This window comes from Dermacentor andersoni, chromosome 3, assembly GCF_023375885.2.
Source record: "Dermacentor andersoni chromosome 3, qqDerAnde1_hic_scaffold, whole genome shotgun sequence".
NCBI lineage: Eukaryota > Metazoa > Arthropoda > Arachnida > Ixodida > Ixodidae > Dermacentor > Dermacentor andersoni.
Window position 1 is genome coordinate 204,189,104 of NC_092816.1, and position 23,640 is coordinate 204,212,743.

At 45.6% G+C, this 23,640-nt stretch overlaps 1 protein-coding gene across 1 annotated transcript in view; it reads left to right on the forward strand.

Annotated features, from left to right (window-relative positions):
• l(3)80Fj (lethal (3) 80Fj) overlaps window positions 1–23,640 on the forward strand; it is a 378,408-nt gene that overhangs the window by 329,941 nt on the left and 24,827 nt on the right. The window contains exons 48-51 of the mRNA XM_050172680.3: window positions 633–773; window positions 6,142–6,335; window positions 17,035–17,246; window positions 18,152–18,300. Coding sequence (XP_050028637.2) covers window positions 633–773; window positions 6,142–6,335; window positions 17,035–17,246; window positions 18,152–18,300 — 696 coding nt within the window. The remainder of the gene's footprint in view (window positions 1–632; window positions 774–6,141; window positions 6,336–17,034; window positions 17,247–18,151; window positions 18,301–23,640) is intronic.

The window sequence follows — 23,640 nt, forward strand, 5'->3', positions numbered from 1 at the left end:
TATTAGGGCCACTAGATTCCATGTAAACAAGAAAATGTGCGAGGCACGTGTGATCAAGAACAGTATATAGCTGCCTGCCATGGCAGCTTCACTGCAGTACTCACATGCCTGTCTTGCATGAAAATGTTGGCGCACACTTAGTTTCTCATTTTGGTACTAGCAAATCTTCTCCGGGGTCATCGCACGCCGCATTCACAGCTACCACTGCCAATCCTATTGCGATAAGCATCTTCGCCTACGCCGGAAGAGTAGTGCACACTTTTAATTGGCAATTACCGAAACACGCCACCATTCCCTGCTGCAGACTGCGATCACATAGGTTTTCCGTTCTACTGTAATGTACAAACTGGAACTTTAAACAATAATTATGTGGCACTTAATAAGCACTGAGTTACCATATAGTAATTTCATACACTGCATCCGAAGTACCAAGACTTCTGCCAGTTCACACCACTTACTGGTTTTTGAGACTTTCTTTGCATACTTAAAATTATAATTCCTACTTAAATCACCTGGAGTGAACATCATACTTGATTCTATCACTTTATAGATCTGGGTCACTTTATTTTCATCAAAGTCTAGCAACACATTCTGGCCAGTTGCAAGTCCCTTGAACGTACTTTCTCTTTCAGGTGATCCGGCTAACAGATGCTGCCTCCTTGCGGCAGTCGGTCATCAGCATCACGGGACCGCTCATCCGTATCCTAGGTGACCGGTTCAGCTTCAGCGTCAAAGTGGCTGTGCTTGAGACGTTGGCCCTGCTACTTGCTAAGGTTGGTCTTCCCAAAAGCTCCGACGAGGTCCTTGGTGTTCGTTGGTGTTTTGCTCTCAAGAGGGTGCAAAACATTGCATAAAAAGAAAACTTTTTACACCATTTATATGGTGTGCTGTCATGTCAGTACTATGTATTTTGTGCTGTTGAGATAACCTCCTTCAGTGCTCATGTCAACATGAATGAGGGTGCACGAGAAAGTGTCCTCCCTAGGCCATTGCACATGGCAGAGGTAATTGCGGTAATGGGCTTGACTTGGTGGCATTGAAAAGTGAACATGACAAACAAGCTGTTTGGTAGGATTTGGTCTGAAAAAGGACTGTGCAGTCATTTAGGATGTGGCATTGCATAATGTTACGCAGTTAAACATGATTATACAGTCGAACCTGACTACATCGAACCCGTTTACATCGAATTATTCTATATATCAAATAATTTCTGGACACTGTATAGTTACAATGAGTATATATAGCAAAAATTACGCTTACATCGAAGAAAAATAGCAGCGACTCCCGGTATATTGAATTCAAGTGGCGGAAAAGTGCCCCCAGAAGTTGTCTTTCCCTCGTGGTGGCGGGGAAATCCCGGCGGCGTGGCTCAATCAAACCGCTCTCCCTACCGTGACCGCGCTGCCTCGGACAAGCCGTCGACACTCCCCTGCTAAAAATCATCCTGGCCCTCCCGCAGCACTTGCTCAGATAGCCAATCAGAGGCTCTTGTGCCCTCGTCGTGCAAGATGGCGAAAGTGCGAGTTTTCTCACTGCTTTTCTGGTTCATTGTGTGTGCGCCTTGTGGGCCTTCTCCCACAGTGTCCAAGCAGAAGAAAATACAGGACTATTTCATGCGAAACTAAGCTAGCTTCATCAATAAAGTGATTTTATAAATGGGATGTGCTTTTGTGACATCCAATTGTTTAGCAGGCTTATATCGAATTATGTTCTATATAGAACTGATAGGCGTTCTTTTGCGAGTTCGATATAGCCAGGTTCGACTGTAACAATGTTGAACGCTTTCCCTACCATGTAGGTTGCACTAGATCTCTTTTTCTGAGAAATCTATTGCACCCAAGGTTTTATGCATACATGAAAGCAGAATGAACCCACTTTTCAGGCACACATTTAGTAACTAGACTTATGTCATGAAAAAATATGAATTGTCAAAAACAACATTGTAGAATAAAATTGAATAAAGCTACATTCAAAATTTTCTGTTGTTCTTATGTATTAGGTCTATGGTCCTGTGAGAGTGTCGTGTAAACAGTCCAAATAATCGAGCATGCTTAAACTAACATTGTCCGAATGATTGGCTGCCGTTAGTTGTTAACCAGCCAGTTGCTGAGCAGAGGCTCCAGCTTAACGAGAAGACCGCCGAAAAGTGCCTGGTGTCCCCTAAAGCAATGCTTGAGCGTCACGAGGGGCTCATCGAGGCTGGCCCGGCTCAGAAGAGCATTGATGGCATTCAGCTTGGCCAGGTGTTTCTGGCTGATGCTAACTCTAGTCTTGATGAAAACATGGCTAAGCTGCCAATCCAAAATTCATAACATGTAAACAGCAACTTCTGAGCAGCCTCACCCGATTTGAAATAAACGAATTGCAGCAGGCCGTTGGGGGAGGGGGAGGGTTTAAGTACTAGAAAGTGCCTACGATGTGTCCAACTGTTGGCACTTTTTTGCCCCACTGTGCTCTGAAATCTGTATTTGGGTGCTCCAAACTGCTCCAAGATGAACATTTGTTCCTCCAAAAATTGCTCCAAATCCAAGTTTGTCAGTGGCGCCACTGTGTGCGTCCTCATTCCTAAATACCCAAGCTACTGATAGCTTGCTGCAGTCTTGTTATTCATTGCTTGCGGACTCCCAAGCATGTGCAGCACCATGTTTTCTTGCATAAAATTTGTAAGCGTTAAACTTAGTATTTTCTAATATTTGGCTTTTTCTTCTCAATTCAATTGGATAGTCGAAATGTGCTACAGTCGACTTCCATTAATTCAACCCTGACGCAGAGATGACGTTTGAGCACACAGCTGATTGATATTGCAGTATCTGTCCCATCCTAACATGCCCCCAAATTGAACCTGCGCTCACTCACTTCTGTGTGTCTCAAGTAGAAAACTAACGTAGACACAAAACTCCTAAACAAGGTAGAAATCTAATGCGCTCTCATTTTTTCAGCAAGAAAAATTTGTTGCAGCAGTTTCCGAATGTCAGCATCGCTGCATGTCTTTTTTTTAAAGTCAGCTTTGCCGCAGTACATGTGGTTATGTGCTCAAGGCCTATGAACGCCGTGAAGGCAGCTTTGGTTTCGTGTATGATTGCACCAAGCAATCTATTTTCGACACCATTATCTTAGAAATTTTCGCATTAGAATTGGGTAAATACCGTGATCAGATATTGTGAGCACAGTTATTGATTGAAAATCCTGCTAGAGCAGGCCAAAAATAGGCATTTTTGATGGGCGACAACGTGTGTCCAATGCATTCACTGTCCCCTAAGCTTCACTGAGACATTCTCTGCCACTAAAGGGATCGTTATTGGAGTTGCCATAGGGGTCAGGCGCATGTTTGCTGACTGGTCAAGTTCAAATTATCCAGTGAAAGCCAATTTTAGGATCGAAACATTTCAACGACAGCTTGTGCCCATAGAAATGCACGGGTACCAGTTGGGACCTTCGGCCAGGATCAAATTAATGACAATCAAATTAGCGGAACTCTATGTACTCAGTGATTTGCATAACCCTAGTTAAGGGGGAATGAGGGTCATGAAAACTTTTTCAGCATATGTTGCTTAATTTTCGTGTGCAGATGTATTGTAGAATGCTGATTTCAAATATGTATTTAGATTGCAAATATCTCACTTGGAAGAAAACATATGACAGAATACAATAGTCCTAATTAGGTCATTTCTTATGGGCCTTTGTAGTAATTCCTCATTAAAACAGTGTGTTTAAGAATATTCAGAGACTTCTAAAGGCCCAGTGCACATCCCAAAGCTAAGCAAATACCAATAAAGTAAATGTGATTATCACAAATAAGTACTAAAGTTGGGAAGAAAAAAACAAGGTGGCAGTAATTAGCCTACATTTGATCTAATTAGTAACCTATCACATTAAAAAAAGAACGGAAAACCTTAGGACGTAGCTGTGATATTACTAAAGAAGATACCTAGTTCACTGAAATCAGTTGATGCAAACGTTATCAAAACTTCCGTAAAGCAAAAGCACTTCACAAAAAAAAGAAAGTTAAGGAAATTGCATTTAATTTTTTACTGCCACTACCTGTTTTGTTTATTTAACATATGGAAAGCCTTTAGCCTCTAGCGTGTTGCCCAGGTGTTGCTGAGCACAAGAACACTAAATTTACTGAAATCTATTCATGAAAGCTTTATCAAACCTTTCCTAACGCAAAGGCACTTGATGGAAAAACACATCCAGAAAGTCACTTTCAAGTTTTCACTTTCATGCGTCGCCACTTAAACGGAACTGCTGCTTAAACAGAACACCAGCCTCATGATTGGTTGGTTTTTTATTCATGCAATGCTCTTGGAAACATGAAACTTTCAGGACACGTCCAATCTTGTATGGTGCTTACAAATATGCAATGAAGTTTTTCTAAAGTCAGTAAAAGAAAGTAGTTACAATTCTTGTGTTTAAAATTTGGCGTATGACTTGCAAAAAATGCACTGCAACAGGATAGCTAAAAGTAAGCAGGTATGTTCCTCGATGTTCAAATGCTGAAAGTTAGCACTTGGATGTTTGTATCAGTACTTTAGCCAAAGTTAAGAAATTCTAAAGTTGCATGCTGCTTTACAAATGCAAATTCTTGTTGGTAATTTCTACAGGACGTCAAAATATTTCAGTTTCCTTAGACACTATATCATAGTTTTTGTGCGCTCTCTGACTCGCCTGCAATTAGGAAAAAAAAGAATGACGATAATTGAATGAGTAGAAAGGACGCAGCTGTGCTGATCCCAAAATTTGAGACTGGGAAAATATAAATTTCAAGCTTCAAAACCGGAAAATAATAATTACAATATAATTAAAAACGAAAAATTCTTCCCCTGATATAGACATTAGGCGCACGTATAGGCTCCTGACAGAATCTGGAATGCACCAGCACGAACCCTCGTACACGCGAGAGGCACGGGGATAGGCATCGGCACATTGTCTGCGGTCTGCAAAGTAAACCTACACGCGGGTATAGAGGGCAATGGTTAGCTTTGCTGCTGTGTTATTGCCAACGCGGTATGAGATTGCGCGACGCAGTGACTTATCTCCCTCGTCTGAACCTTGGGATAACCGTCTCCACTTTCTTGCCCAGCAGAGACGGCTTGCGCTTCGCTTTTTGTGGATGCATGTTCGGTATCAAACTTTCAATTTTTTTTTTTTTTAGAGGGGGTCGATTTGCTGCTTACGTTTGTAATACGATGAACAAAGAAAGGGCGTATCAGTGGTTTTTGAAGCGACCCGCTGCCAGGCCTAGTTGCCATAGCAACAGCCAATCAGAAGGCGCCTCTCAGCGCGTTGGCACACTGAGCCAATAGGAGGGTTGCGTGCGTTGCAAGCTTCTTCAGACCAGCCCTTTATTGTTTTACGTTTGCACTTTTTCTATGTGGCCATTGTGGGCGATGATGCGGGGAACTGAAAGGCAGAACTTTGAGCTTTCGTATGATACCGAGATGGCGGCACTCAGCGGCGGGAAATACGAGAAACATTTCTATGAACGCTGGAGTTTCTGCGCGATTTTGGGGTCGTTTCTCGCCATCCGCGCTGACAAACTAATTTTTTTCGGACACTTAGGGTGCGTTTTGTGGCAAATTGTTTTCATACGGTGTAGATTAGGCATTACAGATGCTGAAACGAGTAGTTTTGAAAAATTGTATTTTTTTTTTCGCAATTTTCGGTTTCCAGAACCCGCATCCCCCCTTAAATGTATGGCTTTTTCCTTGCACTCAGTGAAATCATCAGTAATAAAAGGTGTTTTGAGGAACTTAGTTCTTCCACATTACATAAGTCGTGAATAATGTTCTGTCATTGCTAGACAACAAAATAAATATTACAATATATTGCACAATGAATGTCCACACTCGACAGTAAGCGACTAGTTGAGCAGATCCGCGGGACTTTTTTCATGGCGAAAAATGAAAAAAGTCACCTACACAAATGGGATTCGTCCGTGGTATACTGGCACAAATTGGCAGAATGAGGGCCGCTTAGGGGTTAAACATTAAAAAGCGTTGTGAGAGAACATGCGTTGGACCCTTTTTGCAGCGCACATGCTTGTGTGGGGTGATGTTTCACACCCTGGTGGCAAGTTTCACTGTCAGGATGTCGGCTCGGCAAGCTATGCTTCATGGGATGATGTGATTGCCACTGCAGGTCGGGGTGCAGCTGAAACCATTCCTGCCACAGCTGCAGACCACTTTCTTGAAAGCACTCAACGATGGCAACCGGCAGGTGAGGCTAAAGGCCTCAGTAGCGCTGAGCCACCTCATTGTCATCCACACGCGGTGCGATCCAGTCTTCCAGGAGTTGCACAACTCTGTCAAGAATCAGGACGATCCCACTGTCAGGTGAGTGCCAAGGTGGTGACCGATGTCTGCCATTGTGCAGTGTAGACCGCTTATCTTTAACATAGCACGCAGGAGTGGCGAAAGTCTGTGCTATAAGCAGCATCACATTATAACCAAAACATTACATGTTCGGGCTCTTAAGTATGCCAAACAAGCAAATACCTTTCAAGCTATTTATTGCACATTTCAAACACACAAAAAAATGTATCGCATCAAAGCCTGAAAAATAAGTTCTCCTCACAACTGCCTTATCTGCAGAAGAATGCTGTGATATTCATCTGGCAGTGTTTTGTTACCACGCTTCAAATTATTTCATCTTCAGCAAGGCTTATACAATGAACGCTTTATCACTCAAACTGTTTTTAGTGTACTACATTTTCACTTTGTTCAGGCATTTGAGCACCTCTGCACAGCACGTCTGGCGTGAGCTATTCATCGTCTTCGTCGTCTTTGGTCACATTCTTCGCACTACCGTGCACCCTGACATATGCTCCTTCCCTGCCCCGCTGTCTATTTGTTTTCATTCTTGCCAATGGTCTCCACGTGTATCTGCTCTGCTGATAAACAGAAATGAAGCAGCACTCGCTGCACAGTTGCAGTGGGCTCATCCTTCGAGCAACCACTCTATATTGGGCATTCTGCGTTGCGTGCCTGCACATTAAGTAGTCTGCTTGTACATCAAGTTCTATAGGAGGAATTGCGATAGTCTGGAAAACGCCCATTATGACCGGACCCACACTATAAGCAGTTACATTACAAGTGGTCTGTACCGCATCTTCAACTCTTCAGATTTGCCCGAGAGTCTCCCTATTTCTGACCGATCCTCCCAATTGTACGGGCACGGCTATAAATATCCCCATAAACTGCCCCAACCCCCATATCTTAAAAAAAAAAGGGGGAGAAAAAACAAAACCGCATCATGCAGCACAGCCACATCATCATTGCCATCACAAGCTAGGTAGCTAGCCAAAGTCAGATTGGAATTGAAGACTGCAAGGAGTGTACAGGCATAACTAGGCGTAACTTAGTTCACTTGTGACTGGAACAATGCTTTGAGGAGTGTGTGCGATAACATTTTTCTTTTCACAGCTCTCTTGACGTTATGGCATCATCGAAGCCCAAAAAGAAGTATTTACAGTGTTTCTTGAAGTCTGATACTTCAGAATTCCAGTGTTTCATGCCGTCCAGGAAAGGCGAGCAGTTCGGATTTTGCACCACTTGCGCATGTGACATTAGCATGGCCCACGGCAGTAAAGGAGACATTAAACTGTATTTGGCAATGACTAAACACCAAACCTTCCTTCATGCTGCTTAGAAGAGGCCGTGAGCAAGTTCTTTGACGACAGCAGTGAAGACAGTGTTGTGCGCGTGGAGTGCCTTTTCACAGGATTTCTCATAGAGCACAATTTGCCACCGAGCATGAGTAATCAAGTTGGGCGACTTCTGCGCAAGATGTTCCAGAAGTGCGAATATGCGAAGCGCTATGGATTCGACAGAAGAGACACAACTGCCATTGTCCATGAAATGGCTTCATAGGTGCAAGGCGCAATGGTGGAAAGCCTGAAGCGCCGTGTTATTGCTCTTGCAGTCAACGACAGCAACGGCACCTTATCGCAACTTCATCTTGTCGTGGCAACCTACTATGTAGAGAAATGCTGAGAAGGAGCGAATGAGGAGCAAATGCTTCGTCTGCTTCTCATTCCAATGGGTCACCGAAACTCGACATTACACAATCTCCAATGTTAAACGAAATGATGTTGTAGCGCAAAAAAAGAAAACTTCTAAGTGACAGGCAGTAGAGCAAGAAAGAAGGTCTGTTACTTAGAATATTTCTTTTCCGTTTTTTTCACACTACAATATTATATTGTTCAGCAAACACCAACTCGCCCAAGAACAAAGTTGGTGTGCTCCAATACTAAACGTGCAGTAAGACAGCTTACATGGTGCCATCCCACCTCGGCACGCCCACTCTTCGCACACGCGGCAGATTGCCTCTAAAGCAGAATGCACGGCTGCGTGTGCACTCAGCCGCACTTACAGCCCTATGCAGCCATGGTGGAGACGCACTAACTGAGCCGGCACTCCTCCCCCTCGTGCTCGCTTCGCATCACTGTGAGCTCACTCCCCTCCCCTCTTTCCGTTTGGTCAGGTGGGAAGGTGGCACTCTCACCCTCACACACTTTCACTCGCACCTAAAGCACATAGTGCGTGGGGCATGATAGGATCTTATCGCACTTGGACTTTGTACAGAACATGGTGCGGCTCCACTTCGATGGTCACTTTGAGAGCTGTGTTTCCAAGCAGCCGCTTGTAATTCAATCATTTGACCATCTGCGTCCGCGGAAGTTTCCATTTATTGCCTTGGCATTCCTTTGGGCGGCAGTGAAATTTCATCAAGTTGAAATTGCATACAAGCACACTTCGTTATCATCATCATCAGCCTGTTTTATGTACACTGCAGCACAAAGGCCTCTCCCTGCGGTCTCCAATTGCCCCTGTCCTGCACCAACCGATACCAACTAGCGCCTGCGAATTTTCAAATTGCATCACCCCACTTAGTCTTCTGCCATCCTCAACTGCATTTCCCATCTCTTAGCACCCATTCTGTAACACTAATGGTCCACCGGCCTGCTCAGCTCCATTTGTTTTTGTTTTTTTCTGTTAATGTCAATTAGAATATCGGCTATCCCCGTTTGCTCTCTGATCCATACCGCTCTCTTTCTGTCTCTTAACATTACACCTAATATTCTTCATTCCACCGCTCTTTGTGCGGTCCTTAACTTTTTCTCTTGCTTTTTTGCCAATCTCCACGTTTTGGCCCTATATGTTAGCACCGGTAGAATGCATTGATTGTACACCTTTCTTTTCAATGATAGTAGTGATAAGCTTCCAGTCAGGATCTGACAATGTCTGCCGTATGCACTCCAACCCATTCTTATTCTTCTGTAAATTTCCTTCTCATGATCAGAGTCCCCTGTGAGTAATTGACCTAGGTAAATGTATTCCTTCACAGATTCTAGATGCTGACTTGTGATGCTGAACTCTTGTTTCCTTCCCAGCTATTAAACATTATATTTGTCTTCTGCATATTGATCTTTAACCCTTCTCTTTCTCAGTTAAGGTCCTCAGTCATTTGTTGTAACTCGTCCCTAGTGTCCCTGAACAGGACAATGTCATCTGCAAACCGAAGGTTGTTGATATACTTGCCGTTGATCCTCACTCCTAAGCCTTCCCAGTTTAATAGCTCGAATAGTTCTTTCAAGAATGCAGTGAATAGGATTGGAGAGATTGTCTCCTTGCCTGACCCCCTTCTTTATAGGTATCTTTCTACTTTTCTTGTGGAGGTAGCTGTGGAATCTCTGTACATATCTTCCAAGATATTTACCGAAGTCTCCTGTGCTCTGTTTACGTTATGCCTGAATGACAGCTGGTATCACTACTGAATCAAACGCCTTTTTGTAATCCATGAAAGCCATATAGAGAGGCCGGTTGTACTCCGCAGATTTCTCTATTAGCTAATTGATGACATGGATGTGATCCATTGTAGAGTATCCCTTCCTGAAGCCAGCCTGTTCTCTTGGTTGACTGAAGTTCATTGTTGCCCTTATACTATGGAAAATTATCTTGGTGAATATTTTATACAATACTGGAAGTAAGCTAATGGGCCTCTAATTTTTAACTTCTTTAACATCTCCCTTTTTGTGGATTAGTACAATGTTGGCATTCTTCCAGTTTTCTGGAACCCTTGAAGTCATGAGACACTTTGTATAAAGCACCGCAAACTTTTCAGGCTTGATATCTCCTCCATCTTTGATGAAATCAACTGTTATTCCATCTTCAACTTTTGTTTTTCCCCGTTTCATGTCTTCCAAGGCCCTTCTAACTTCATCGCTAATTATGGAAGGCGCCTCTGTAACCTGTTCATTACTACTTCGAATATAGGTATCGTAGCTGCTCTGGGTAGTGTACAGGTCAGTGTAGAATTCTTTCGCTGCTTTTACGATGTCTTTGAAAGTACTATTTTTATTCTATACCTCCTGGTTAGCTTTAGTACGACTACTGCTACCATCTCATTAATTCTGTCGAATTTTTCAATGTTTTTGTTGCCCACTATGTCCTTATAGATTAGGAATCCTATCCCGCATTGGTTCTTATCTGGGAGGGCTTTATAGCAGAGGACATGGGCATTAGTCAGCACTGCATAAGCCTGACCAGTTCTTCTAACCTCACCAAGGCCAATGATATCCCAAACAATGACTGATAGTTCCTCGAAAAGTCCTGCTAAGCTAGTTTCACTCTAGAGGTTTTGAGTGTTGAAGTTCTAAATACATGGTGTTTTATGGACAAGAGGTTATGAAAAGTTAAATACTTCATTATATCGAGAATATCGAGAACCTCAATAAAACGAAATTCTCGATATAACAAATTATTTAACTCTTTATAACCATTTGCCCATAGAACACCATGTATTTAGAACTTCAATACAGTTGAAACCACTTATAGCAATATTCAAGTGCCACAAAAATTCCATTGTTATAACCGATAATGGTTATAAAGAGGTTGCATGAAAAAATCAAAATAGGGGGATGGCAGAGCTGATGTGAGAAAACTATAATGGCGGGGAGGTCAGTGCCCCTCCCCACCACCTTCCTGCATCCAGCTTCTGATTGTGTTCACTCGTTTAACTGCTTCCTGGGCACTCCGATCGCGTGTAACAAGCCGCGGCTGTCGGCGTTAAAGAATGGCACTGCTATAACAACTGCGAAGAGGTGTCACGGGTGGCAAGTGATATGCAAGCACCGCCGAGTCATCGCTTTGGGGGCCCCAAAAGGGGCCTTTTAAATATTGCAAGGTTGCCGCAGCAGCCTGTCAGCTTGAGAAATCCAGAAGAAACACTGAGGAGAGATCGGCACGAGAAAAGCCTACCGTATTTACAGTGCAGTCCACTTATAACGATATCGATAAAGACGAAAAATATGATCGTTATAACCGATGATCGCTATATCTGGACTGCAGTTATCCAAAAAAATAAAAGATTTTTTTAAGCGCGTTTGCGCTTTTTACCTTTGCAGCTCTGAACTCGAATTCGCTACTTGCTCTAAAGAATAGATGATGTATACAGTAGGCCGTGAAAAACGAACTTTATTACTAGCGCCAATGACCGTGTCAAGGATTAGGCGCGCCGAAATAGTCCGAAATCTGCACTTGCTTTTGCGGCAGCTTCAGCTTCACAACCGCGGTGTGCATGGATTCCAGCTGCTGCGCGAACACTGGCGGCAATCCTTTAGCATGCATAAAATCAATTAAGGAGTCGATCGACGACAGTGCACTTTGCGTGGACATCGTGGTCGAGGTCAAGGAGCCACTGTCGATCTCGTTGTCACTGTCGCTGATGCCGTCGCCACCGTCGCACAACTTTGCGTCTGTCGAGACAGCACATCTTCGGCGATCGCCTCGTCGGTGACCTCATCGCAGAACGAGGCAGCACTGTCTGCAGTCAAAAACTCCTCCTTCGACACACCACCTGTGTCACCAGTAGGAACGAGCTCCCAGAGCTCGGTTATGTCAGCGACTTCCACCGGGTCGGTCTCAGCGGGTTGGGGAAGTTCGTCCTTACGCACAAAGCCCGCCTTCTTTAAGCCATTGGTGATGAACCACTGGTAAAGCGCCTCTTCAACATCGGCGTACAAGGGGTCTCTAACCCCTTTTCCGCTGATCGGAATGGCCGCTGATAGCTCCTGCCTCACAATCGCGGTGCTCCCGGTTTTCACGATGGTTGATATCGTTAACTGGACGAGCTCATACTTTTTCACGAGGGCGCTCACCTTGAAGCCGCATCGAGAGTCCTGCAAAATATCCATCTTCGTGCCAAGCGACACAGCTTTGCGCTTTGTCGGCGCCATCTTCGAACTGGGTTGAACCGTTGGTTGCACGCTGCTTCGGTGGCGTCAGCCTGCTATCGCGAGAGAGACGCGGGACGGGCGCCACCGCGCCGCTTTGCTTGTCGCTTCTTTTTTTCTTTCTCTCTCTTTCGGAGCGACTGTGGCCGACGCGCATGTAAAACCCCTCAATCTCCCAAAGTAGCGCCATTCGCTTCCCTCCTCCTCCGCTCGGCGAGGCCTCGACGGTGGCGCCGCCGGTGGTGGGCCTGCCGTAGCAGACGACGGCTAACACGCTACGGGAGGAAATCCGCAGAAAAGTTCGTTCGAGCCCTGCGGAGCAGTTTTTTCAATCGAGATCTTTCTTCGTCAGTCGGTAACTGGCCTTTAGAATTTCGTGTTAGAATTGCGGAGGAAATAGAGAAAATGACCATTATTCAAGGCGTATTTAAGGCGTAAAGCGCGCGACGTTGAGAGTTCGTGTTGCTGAAACACGACGCAAGCACGCGGTGTACTCAAACACGCGCGTAATTACCAATGTTTCAGGTGTTGACAGCGTGAAAGTATGTGTACGTGGTTTCGTAGGTTCATTCACGTACCTGCAGGACACTTTTGTTCGGTCGGCGCGTGAGAGATTCCGGCTGTGTGCGGTCAGCAATGCCTGGCAACAGGGCCGTTTTTTCATTGCGGGGTGCTTTGGTAATCGTGACGATATCTTGTTTTTTTTTTACAAGTACTGCTGCAGGAGGGCACATGTAATGGCTAACGGAAGCCTCTGAAGAGCACGTAACATTACACTAATGCAGACGTCGCAGGGAGTGTTCGCATACAAAATTGGCTGTCCGCGATCTTATACCCCCTTGGCATGCACAGGCTTCGGCGAGCCCCATCCAACGCTGGTTCTAGCTTTGGTGTTGCCGTTGCCGCTTTGGTGCCCTGACGGCGCCGTCAATAACACGAAATAATGACAAGTTGTTACACTAGTAAATAAAATTTATTGAAGAAATACAATCGCACCGAGGCGCCAACTTCTAAAGCAGCGCTAGCGCACGAGTATTATGAAACGCCAACGAGGAATTTACCGACCCACGTACGACTCTACGATCAAAGTGCACGTTAAACATCCCCAGGCGAGCTAGATAAAGTTATCCGGAGCCATCCACTACGACCTCCATCCTAGCTTTAGTCGCTTCGGAACGTTAAAAACATTAATCACCACAAACCAAATCAATACATGTGGGCGTACATTCGAAGCTAAAAGACTGCATCGTAAGTCATAGTGAGCCTTGCAATAGCGTTGAGAATGGGCTAACTTCTGGTGGAGCTCAAAACACACCCTGAATAAAGTCGCTTTTATGTCACAGGCCAGCTGCAGATGCGTGCATTTCACCGCAAGACGATGCTACATGAAACAAAGAGAACACATTCGAAAAAAGAAAGTCAAACAACGCGCTAAAAACCACGCAGAGCATGAACACCCACTTTTTCGAAGCGGAAAGCGTTAACTAGGCTCAAAATAAGAGGTTGTGAGTAGCCGTGGCCCTTACTTCACTAAGCCGTGCGCTCTTTGCCACTCCCTCGAAGTCAGCCCGCCCGATCCTGTGAATCCACACTTCTTGCGTTGCGCCCGCCGGACGGCAAAGCAAAAAGCTTTTTGCCCTCGCTGTGTCTGTTGCGGCAACCGAAGGTGCAGCAGCATGGCATCGCAATTAAGTTCTCGGCCCTGCACATTCTATTACGCTAACGCACTCCGTCAGTCCGCCTGCCGTACTTTCGTCGCGCAGGCCCAACAATGGAGGTCGGCGCGCGCTGGAAAGAAAAAATATACAAAAGCGCGGCGCCTGCTCCACGCTGGAAAGAAAAAAATATACAAAAGCGCGACGCCCGCTTCCACGTGACACAGATTGGCCAATGGGGGAGCGGAGGAGGCTGGGGCGACAGGAGGCGTGGAGGAGGACGCGCCAGGGTGAGCGGGGTGGCGGAAAGATCTAAGAATGGCGCTACTTTTGAAAGATTGAGGGGCTTTACGCGCATGAAGCAGCTAGCGCCATCTTGTGGCGCGCTGCGCCAACGTTGGCTGCGCCTACTCGTGCGCGGGCGGGGCGAGACGCGCTGCGCGGTAATGGCGGCAGATACGAACTTACGGAGGTAAACATCGCCTCGTCTCGACATCGTTCGTTTCAGGGAACTAAGCAACGCAAACGTTACGATTATTTGGCACGGAAAACGCCGTCCAGACTGCAAAATTTTGATCGTTATATCCGATATGCGGTGAATAACCTATCGTTATAAATGGTTTTTTTCCCCATAGACCTAATGCATAAAATGACACTCTCATGTCGACCCATCGTTATAACCGATATATCGTTATATGTGGTATCGTTATAAGTGGACTGCACTGTACACGATTGTAAGTCGACCACTTTTCTTTAATTTGAAGATCTGAAGTGGGGGGTCGACTTACAATCGAAACCAAAACATGGCACTGCCAAAAAAGCAAGACCAACAGGAGCTACAACGTAGTTACAATTTTATGTTTGCTCTATGGCCCTACCTGTAGCTTTTCGCCATCCCGCGTGTTTGTTCGCTTTTCAGAACGGTTTTTCAACATTTTTTAATGTTTTACAATGCACACAACACTCATGTGGAGGTGTCAATAGTTGATGGAAGTGCCGCTGTTCCATTCGTGGTGGCACCCTCAGAACGGCGGCACTTGCGGGGAGTATCGGTAGTTCATGGAAGAGCAGACACCACTCGCGGGTTTCTCTTTGCCTTTTGCGCTTAGCTTTCTCTATAGTTTGATGAAAGGCATTGGTTTGACACGTTCCACTTGACTGCTGGCTACGTTCTACTTCTATGCTTCCTCAGTCGTCATGAGTGCTCCAGGCCCACTAATCATTCGGCACTCATTCACAGCAGCGTTCAAGAGGGCTGCCATCCTTTACGGCGAAAAAACAAATCACTGCGTAGTGGGCCGCAAGTTCGATGTTTCTGAACGGGTGGTGTGTGAGAGTGGCGACTGCAGCGAAGCGAAATTTTCACCTGTGACGGCAAGTGAGGAGTTTCCCACGTGCCGAAGTCTGGACGCTTTCCGGAGCTGTAAGCCAAGCTTGCGGCGTACGTTGCTGAAATGCGTGATCGGTCCCTGCCAGTGAAGTGCGACATGGGCAAGATACAAGCCCGGATCTTCGCCTTTTAAAGGCCTGCTCCGCCGTGAGTACAACGAGTGGCTGGCGGCAGAAGCCCGCGAAATTATGCCAACCGGACCTGTCAAAAGAACCTCCCTGACGGCTGCGTGTGGTTGGGTGCATTCGGCGTGGGCTGCTGTTCCACAATATGTCGTGTTGTGGTCGTTTGCCAAATGTGAAATTTCGCGAGACAACGACATGCTGTGGGACCGTAGCAACGATGACGATGGCAGCACTAGTGATGACAAGTAGTCCAGTGACCATGTCAGCTACTAATAAATTTTTGTTACCGAATGCGCCCTTGGGTATGCTCTCCTCTTCTTTTTTTTTTTTTTGGTCACGCGATAAGGAGGGTCGACTTACATTCCAGTCAACTTACAATCATGTAAATATGGTATGTCCATCAGCCTTGCATGCTTTATGCGAAGCTTGCCGACATCAACGACGGGAGAGAGCCACGTGGAGATTGCTGAAAAATGAGTGTGCAGCGACTGTTCGAGCAGCGGCCCATCATGCAGCGGCTTGAATTTCTCTTATTCCTTTTTTTTTTTTTCTTTTCAGGGATTTTGCATTTCATTGCATTTCAGCTCAGAGACTCAGCAGCCAGACTTCACCATTATAACCGATAATGCGGCATCGGGGCATTGTAGTAAGCGGGTTATTTCACCATGGAAAACATACAAAAGTTGATGGTGCAGTAGCTTCTCATTGTTATAACCGATACATTGTTAAAACCGGTATCATTATAAGTGGGTTCGACTGTATAACGAAGTGTGTGTGTGTGTGCGATTTCAATATATGAAAATTTCACTGCCGCCGCAAAGGAATGGCGAGACGATAAATGGAAACTTCCACGTCCACAGATGGTCAAATGATTGAATTACAAGCGGCTGCTTGCAAATCTCAAATCGCGGGCTGCGTGACAAGAGCGGCCGCCGAAGGGAAGCCGCGTCATGTTCCGTATAAAGTCTATGTGCGATAAGACCTGTGCGTGGAACTGCGCGAGCCATCGTTTTCATGGAGACGGGACAGGCAAATATTGCGGTGAAGCTGCCACGGCGGGCAGCTATATACTTTTCTCGATCGTGCATGCCTCGCGCATTTTCTTGTTTACATGGAATCTAGCGGCCGTAATATGTATCATATGTTTGGCGACGTACTGAATGTTGATGCTGAAAAAGCATGTTTTCCGGGAACATATGAAGCAGTAAAAAATTTGTGCAACACTATTGGGTCATTTTTTGTGTTCTCGATTGCGAACATTGGCACTGGGAAAACGTACGGGAACGTAACAACGAGGTTTTTACTATTTCGTAAGTTCCGTCTGGGTCGATTTATGTCAGCTGTATAAACTACGTTATATTGAGGTTCTAAATGCATGGTGATCTATGTACAAGAAGTCATAAAAAATTAGACAGTGTTAGAGAGAATTTTCTTGTATTGAAGTTTGTTATATCGATGTTTAACTGTACTATAAACTCTGTTCTTTCAGTCATCTGTCGCCTTTTCTCCTAATTTGGGAGTTGCTTCTTCTTTTTCTTTAACCTTTCACATATTTTTTCTGAGGGCATCAAGTCGTCAGTGGCCGCCTGTTTCAACACGTGATGTGTCTTACACATCTGGTCGGCACAGAGAGACGATGCTGTACGCACTGCACCGTGTGGTGGCAGCAGCGGGCCACAAGATGTCAGACCTGATGCGGCGGAGTGTGACGGCCAGCGTGAGCAGCTACCTGAGCAGCTCCGAGGATGGCTGCCGCACGGCTGCTGCTGGGTGCCTGGGCTCTCTCTGCCGGTGGCTGCCACCGGATGAGCTGGCCGTCTTTGCCCGAGAACATCTATTAAGTTAGTTGCCTCCCAGTGCTGTTTCTCTCCCATTGCTTCTTTAAGCGACTCCCAGTATAATACAAGTTTCTGAAATGCAGCCTCATTCATTCATTTGTAATCTGGTTCTTTCTCAAATTGCTTGTCTTAAAGCCGAGTTCTAGAGCCACTGCAGTCTCAGTTGTTCGCCCAATTTTGTCTACACATTTAAACTGCTCTATCCCGCACCTCCACCAAAGTTTAACAAGGTGGAAATATTGCTGCAATTATGTGAAAAAGTGTCTTTGCATATTATTTGCATGCTGTGTTTACAGACCAATTGCATGCTTTTCCCACAAAATCATCGTGTTTGTTGAAAGTCAGCCGCGTCTTCGGCACCTCACCAACTCCTTCGTAACATCACGAACCTGTGAAGCTGCAATCTGATAACCTGGACAGTTCAAAAATCCCTGTTTAGTTTCTTAGACTTAGTGCACTTTATTTTCAAGCTCTACTTCTGGCATGACGAGCAGTTTTCTGAAATTTGTTCATTTTGAAAGGAATCCATTGTAATTGTTGATCTAGCACATTGGTATAAGGAATCGCTGGTCTTTTTTCAATAACTTTCAATAACTCGAAATCATGGCCTGCTTGAATAGTAAGTAACCTTGTTTTATGGCTGCTTCATGATAGAGTGTTCCAAAGCCTGACTCATAGATTGAATAATCACAGAACTTTTTGTGGATGCAGCGTGATGTGTGTTCAGCTTTGTGAGCTATTGACAGCTTGCGCGATTTTGTGAAGGCTCAGAAGCCTGATTCTCTGAGCCTTGCAATGAGTATGTGATCGAGCAAATAGTCAAGTTTCAGATTGAAACACTGAGTGAATTTGCTGAAGACAGTCAAAGTTTGGTGAACAAACAGTGCAAATATTCCTCTGTTATGCAGGCGATGATCCTAGCGAGGACTGGACATTAAGGCATGGTTGTAGTGTGACACTCTCGGTGGCGCTCAAACAAGCTCCCGAGCGCATCCTCACAGACGACTGGAGAGACCGGGTGGTCAAGACACTGATCAAGTACATGACTGCCGACCGGGTAAGTAGTCAGCAGTGTCGGGAGTGAATTTTATTGTCCCAGGGTAGTGACGGTCAAGAACACGGTGGTAAAACTGTGAATTACGAAATTAACTCTTTATTGGGCAAACCTGTGCCCACAAAAACCAAGTGGGCACAAAAACGATAGTGACGAACACAGTCGGCGTTCAGCGAAAACTTTCTCTGTGGGTCAAGCGCGTCGGCTTTTATACACAAGTCATTGAAGTTTCCAGAGCAATCACTGATGCCTGCATGTCTTCCAGAAAGTATACACAATTCGCGTCGCTCGTACAATCAGATTTCAGAAGCTTCGGTGACAGCAGGCAATGGATAGAACTATCGATAACATTCGAGAAACTTCCGATACGTGCCGGTGCATCCCATACAAGGTTTAACATTGTTTGGCCTGTGAAAAGGTGTCACCGGTAAAAGATAAAAGTACACCTGTCAATACCCCCTCTTAAAAACCATCGGTGCTGAAAACACAAAAGTGAAAAGCAATAACACCGATATAGTAAAGAAATAAGAAAGTTCGTCAGCTGGCATAATAGGGCTTCAGACACACCATGTGGAGAACTTCAGATCGTGTGCGGCGGCGGTGCGATAGTGAATTGCCGTCTGGTACGACCTCATAGTCCAGTGCGCCAATGCGTCGGATGATATTGTAGGATCCGAAACAGTGCCGTAAAAGTTTCTTGCTAAGTCCTCGTCGGCGCATCAGAGTCCAGACCCAAACATGGTCGCCGGGCTGGCATTCCACGTAGCATTGTTGAAGATTGTAGTGCCGGCTGTCAGTCCTCTGCTGTCTCTTGATGCACAGATGGGCGAGCTGTCGGGCTTCTTCGACGCATTGCAGATAGGCGGCGACATTGACATTTTCTTCGTTTCTGACATGTAGCAGCATGACGTCGAGAGTCGTCGTCGGGTTCCTTCCGTAAACCAACTTGAACAGCATTATTTCAGTTGTTTCTTGCACTGCCATGTCATAAGCGAAGGTTACGTAGGGCAGGACGGCATCCCACATCTTGTGCTCGACGTCAACGTACATTACTAGCATGTCGGTGAGGGTCTTATTCAGCCGCTCCGTAAGATAATTCGTTTGCGGATGGTAGGCAGTTGTCCTCCTGTGGCTTGTCTGGCTGTATTGCAGAATGGCTTGGGTGAGCTCCACTGTAAAGACCATTCCTCTGTTGGTGGTGAGGACTTCTGGGGCACCATGTCGCAGCACGATATTCAGGACAAAGAATTTCACCACTTCGGCTGTGCTATGTTTCGGCAGAGCTTTCGTATTGGCGAAGCGGTTGAGCTAGTCTGCCTCCACGATAATCCACCTATTTCCCAATATTGACGTCTGAAAAGGCCCTAACAAATTCATATCGGTCTGCTGAAATGGTCGGCAAGGAGGCCCAGTCTACTGTAGTAATCCCTCTGGCATTATTATTGGGGTTTGCGTCGCTGACAGTCTCGGCATGTCTTGACGTAACGGGCGACGCTGGTGGTCAGACGCGGCCAGTATAATACCTTTCCTGTGTCCTCGATAGTGTCCGGGAGAATACGAGGTGCTCAGCGGTTGGATCGTCATGTAGGGCGTGCAGTACCTCTAGAGGCAATGCTGAGGGGACAACAGGAAGATAGTTGGCGTGGACGGGTGCGAAGTTCTTTACGAATACTGTATTTATTCGCATAATGATTACGCTTTTTTGTGAAAGAAAATTGACGCAAATTCAGGGGTGCAATCATTATGCAAGTTAAATTTTCCGCGACAAGAAACATTTTTTTTTTTCATCCTGCCTGTGCTGGGGGATGACAACTGGTCAACAAATAGATGGCTGCCACTGTGACAGTGCGGGACGCCAAAACAAAAATGACGGCCGGCGGAGCAAGTCGAACGTGCCGAATAAAATTTTTTTTTTCTTCTTGCGAGTGCATTATGTGCATTGAAAGTTTCTTCCGTATCAGTAATGAATAATACTGTATTTACTTGCATAATGATCGCACTCGCGTAATGATCGCACCCCTAAATTTTGTCGTCAAAATTAGATTTTTAAAAATTTCCTGTGTAATGATCGCACCCCGAACTTGCCGCAACGATATGTCCTGTGCCAAGTCTAGCTAATGATCGTGCTTACCATCTGTCGAATGCTACGCGAACGACTCTTCAAAACAAACCAAGCAGTCTGCACGCACCAAACATTCTTAAGCAGATGCCCAATTTCATTCCTTTCATCACTTTCTGCACTTCCATGACAAAAAAAAGCTACAACCAAACTTGCCTTTATTATGTGTAGGCTTTATAATGGTTGTGGTCAACAAGAACAACAAAAAAGGCGCCTTTCGATTCTTCTCGCCTGCACTCGTGGGCACGCAACAAATCCCGAGCGGCAACGATAGCAGCCACGTTTACACTGATACGTTAGAAGTGTACCCTATTTATACGCCGACGCTTGTAACACAGCTAAGGCATTTGCCCACCCTTAGCGGAGCCACCCTTGACGGACGAAGACAAAATAGTCCAGCAACAGTGTGCCGCAGCCGAGGAGCGAGCTTCAGCGCGCGTCAGAGCTTGTGTCCACTGGTTGCAAGCCCTCTTCCTCCGACCAACGCGAAGCAAACCATTTGCTTGTCGGTGCGTGCCAAAGCTTGCCGACGCGTGCCAGTGGTTGGGGCATTGTGCAGTGAAACATATGAAAGCTGCTAATGCGGTTTTGGTTTTGCAGGCAATTTCCTGCCCAATTTTTTCGGAAAACACAAACAAGAAAGGCAAATCCAGTAAATACCATAATGAGGCATAGTGAGCTACAGTTATTACTTGAACATATTCCTATGGCAGGCTGAAAATAGGCATTGACGAGAGATGACGTGTGCTCAACACATACATTGTCCCCTAAACTTTGCCGAGACAGACGCGGCCACCAAAGGGGTCAGGGTCACTATAGGAGTTGAGCATGTGTGTGCTGACTGGTGAAGTTTGAATTACCTGGTGAAGGCCAATTTTAGGATTGAAATAACCATAGTTTGCCCATAGAAATGTATGGGCATCAGTCAGGACCTTCGGTCGGGATCGAATTAGTTGGAGTTTAATTAACGGAAGTCGACAGTGCTGCCAATAAATAAGCGATGCGTCCCATTTTTCTTTCTCTCTCTCTCTCTTCTCTAGTTTAATTTGACCAATTTCGTCAGTCTAGCCAGGGTCGAATTAGTGGAAGTGGACTGTACTTTCTTTCAGAGTAACCTGGTAAGACCTTACATAATCTTGATGTAAAGTTCTTAAGACAATTGACCATAAATTTATGTAAATCAAACAGACATCCCAAACTGCTTGTCTTAGAGGGTAATCATCCTAACCAAGTTTGTCTTGAAGAGGTGCAAACATAATGGTCACATTTACAGCTGTATTCACATACAGTCGAACCTCGATATATCGAACAGCGCGGTGATCGCAAAATAGTTCGATATAGCCGGAATTCGATATATAAAATCACGTAGAAAACGCGTCAAAAACTAGCGCAAATCAATCAATGAACCAATCGTGGCGCAATAGATACGCGCATGAAGCTTCAAACAAAGTATTTATTTTGTTCGCTGAAAGTACTGAAGCAGCGTAGCCTGCTTCATATTGGCAACCGCGTGCTTGACCACGGCGTCCTCAACATAGTCCAAACGGTCCACAAGGGACAGTCCAGTGCCTTCTATTGCGCCGCAGTAGCGGCGTACAACGGCCAAAGCAGCTACAGCCTCAGTTGCAGTTGGGAGCGGGGCAACATCAGCGCTTGCTGGATCAGCCTCGGCAGCGTCTTCGTTTGGCCGCTCAGCAGTCACTTCTGCCGCGATATCCACGTCTGTTAACTCCGCCACTGTTCCGGTGCTGTCGTCACCGCCAACGAAGTCCGCAATGCACATGATGTGTGGCTCAGCACCAACAAAGCACTCCAACTGGCTCCAACTGGCGGGGGCAAGCCTCGCCGTGCGCGCGTGATCGAGGCGGCTTGCCCCGCCGTGCGCGCATAGGTGCGCGCGTGATCGAGGCGGCCATGCTGGCTCCAAGCCGCCGCGTGTGTACGCCGCTACGTTCAAATGGCACCCTCGGCGCAACCGATGTGGGCAGCTGTCGTACACAGTAGTCTGGTACGCCGATCGCGCCGCCGCTATCTTCGAGAGTGTTGCGGGAAAGCTCGCCTCCTGTCAACAGAGCGCACTTGGTCTGGGGCGGCGGAGTTCGATATATCCATTTTACATCCGGCCCCGTTCGAAATAAAGAATTAAAAATGCATGCGATTTTCCATCTGATATAGAAATTGTTCGATATACGCAATAATTCGATATATCCGTGTTCGATATATCGAGGTTTGACTGTACATGCCTAGACCCGAATCTTCTCCTCAACAGATGAAGTTGTCACTGCCATAGGTTAGCCTTTTACGTACATAGGTTAATTTTTTAACCATAGGTTTAACCATAGGTTAACCATAGGTTAACCATAGGTTAACCTATTACGTACACCTTGAACGGAGCTAAATTAGAGCAGGTTAGTACTTACAAATATCTTGGTGTTTACATATCGAACGATTTATCATGGCACTCTCACATTAACTACATTACTAACAATGCTTGTCGTACGCTTAGTTACCTTCGCCGAAACTTTCGCCAAGCACCAGCACACCTTAAACTACAGCTATATCAAACATTAATCCGTCCAAGGCTCGAGTACGCTTCAGCCGTCTGGGATCCAGCTCAATCAACGCTAATTGACACGTTAGAATCGGTCCAGAACCGTTCAGCCTGATTTATACTTAATAATTTTGCTCGTACTGCCAGTGTCACCTTGATGAAATCCACTCTTAACCTTCCAGACCTGGTGATGAGAGGAACGATTTCACGCCTCTTGCTTTTTCATAAAATTTTCTTTCATAATCAAGTACTTCGACAGGACCTCATCTCAGAACCTCCTTACTTTTCATCATGTGTTGACCACCCAAATAAGGTAGCCGTCCCTTTGTGCCACACTAATCTCTCCTTACATTCTTTTCTTCCGAAGACAAGTAGAGAGTGGAATCACCTTCCCCCCTCCATCGCTGCCACTGAGGACCAAGCGTTGTTCAAGTCTGCAGTTGCTCAACACTTACTGGTGTAGCTGCAAACTGTTGTTTTTTTCCTGTAAATTCCTTTTATTGTTTTGTTTTGTATTTGCATTGTACCCACCCCCTCTGTAACGCCCTCTGGGTCTTGAGGGTATACTAATAAATAAATATAAATAAATAAATAAACTCATTCTTACTTAAGGGTATGCACGAGAAAAATTGATTTAAGCCTCTGTGGCACTCAAGTCCAAGTCTTAGCAAGT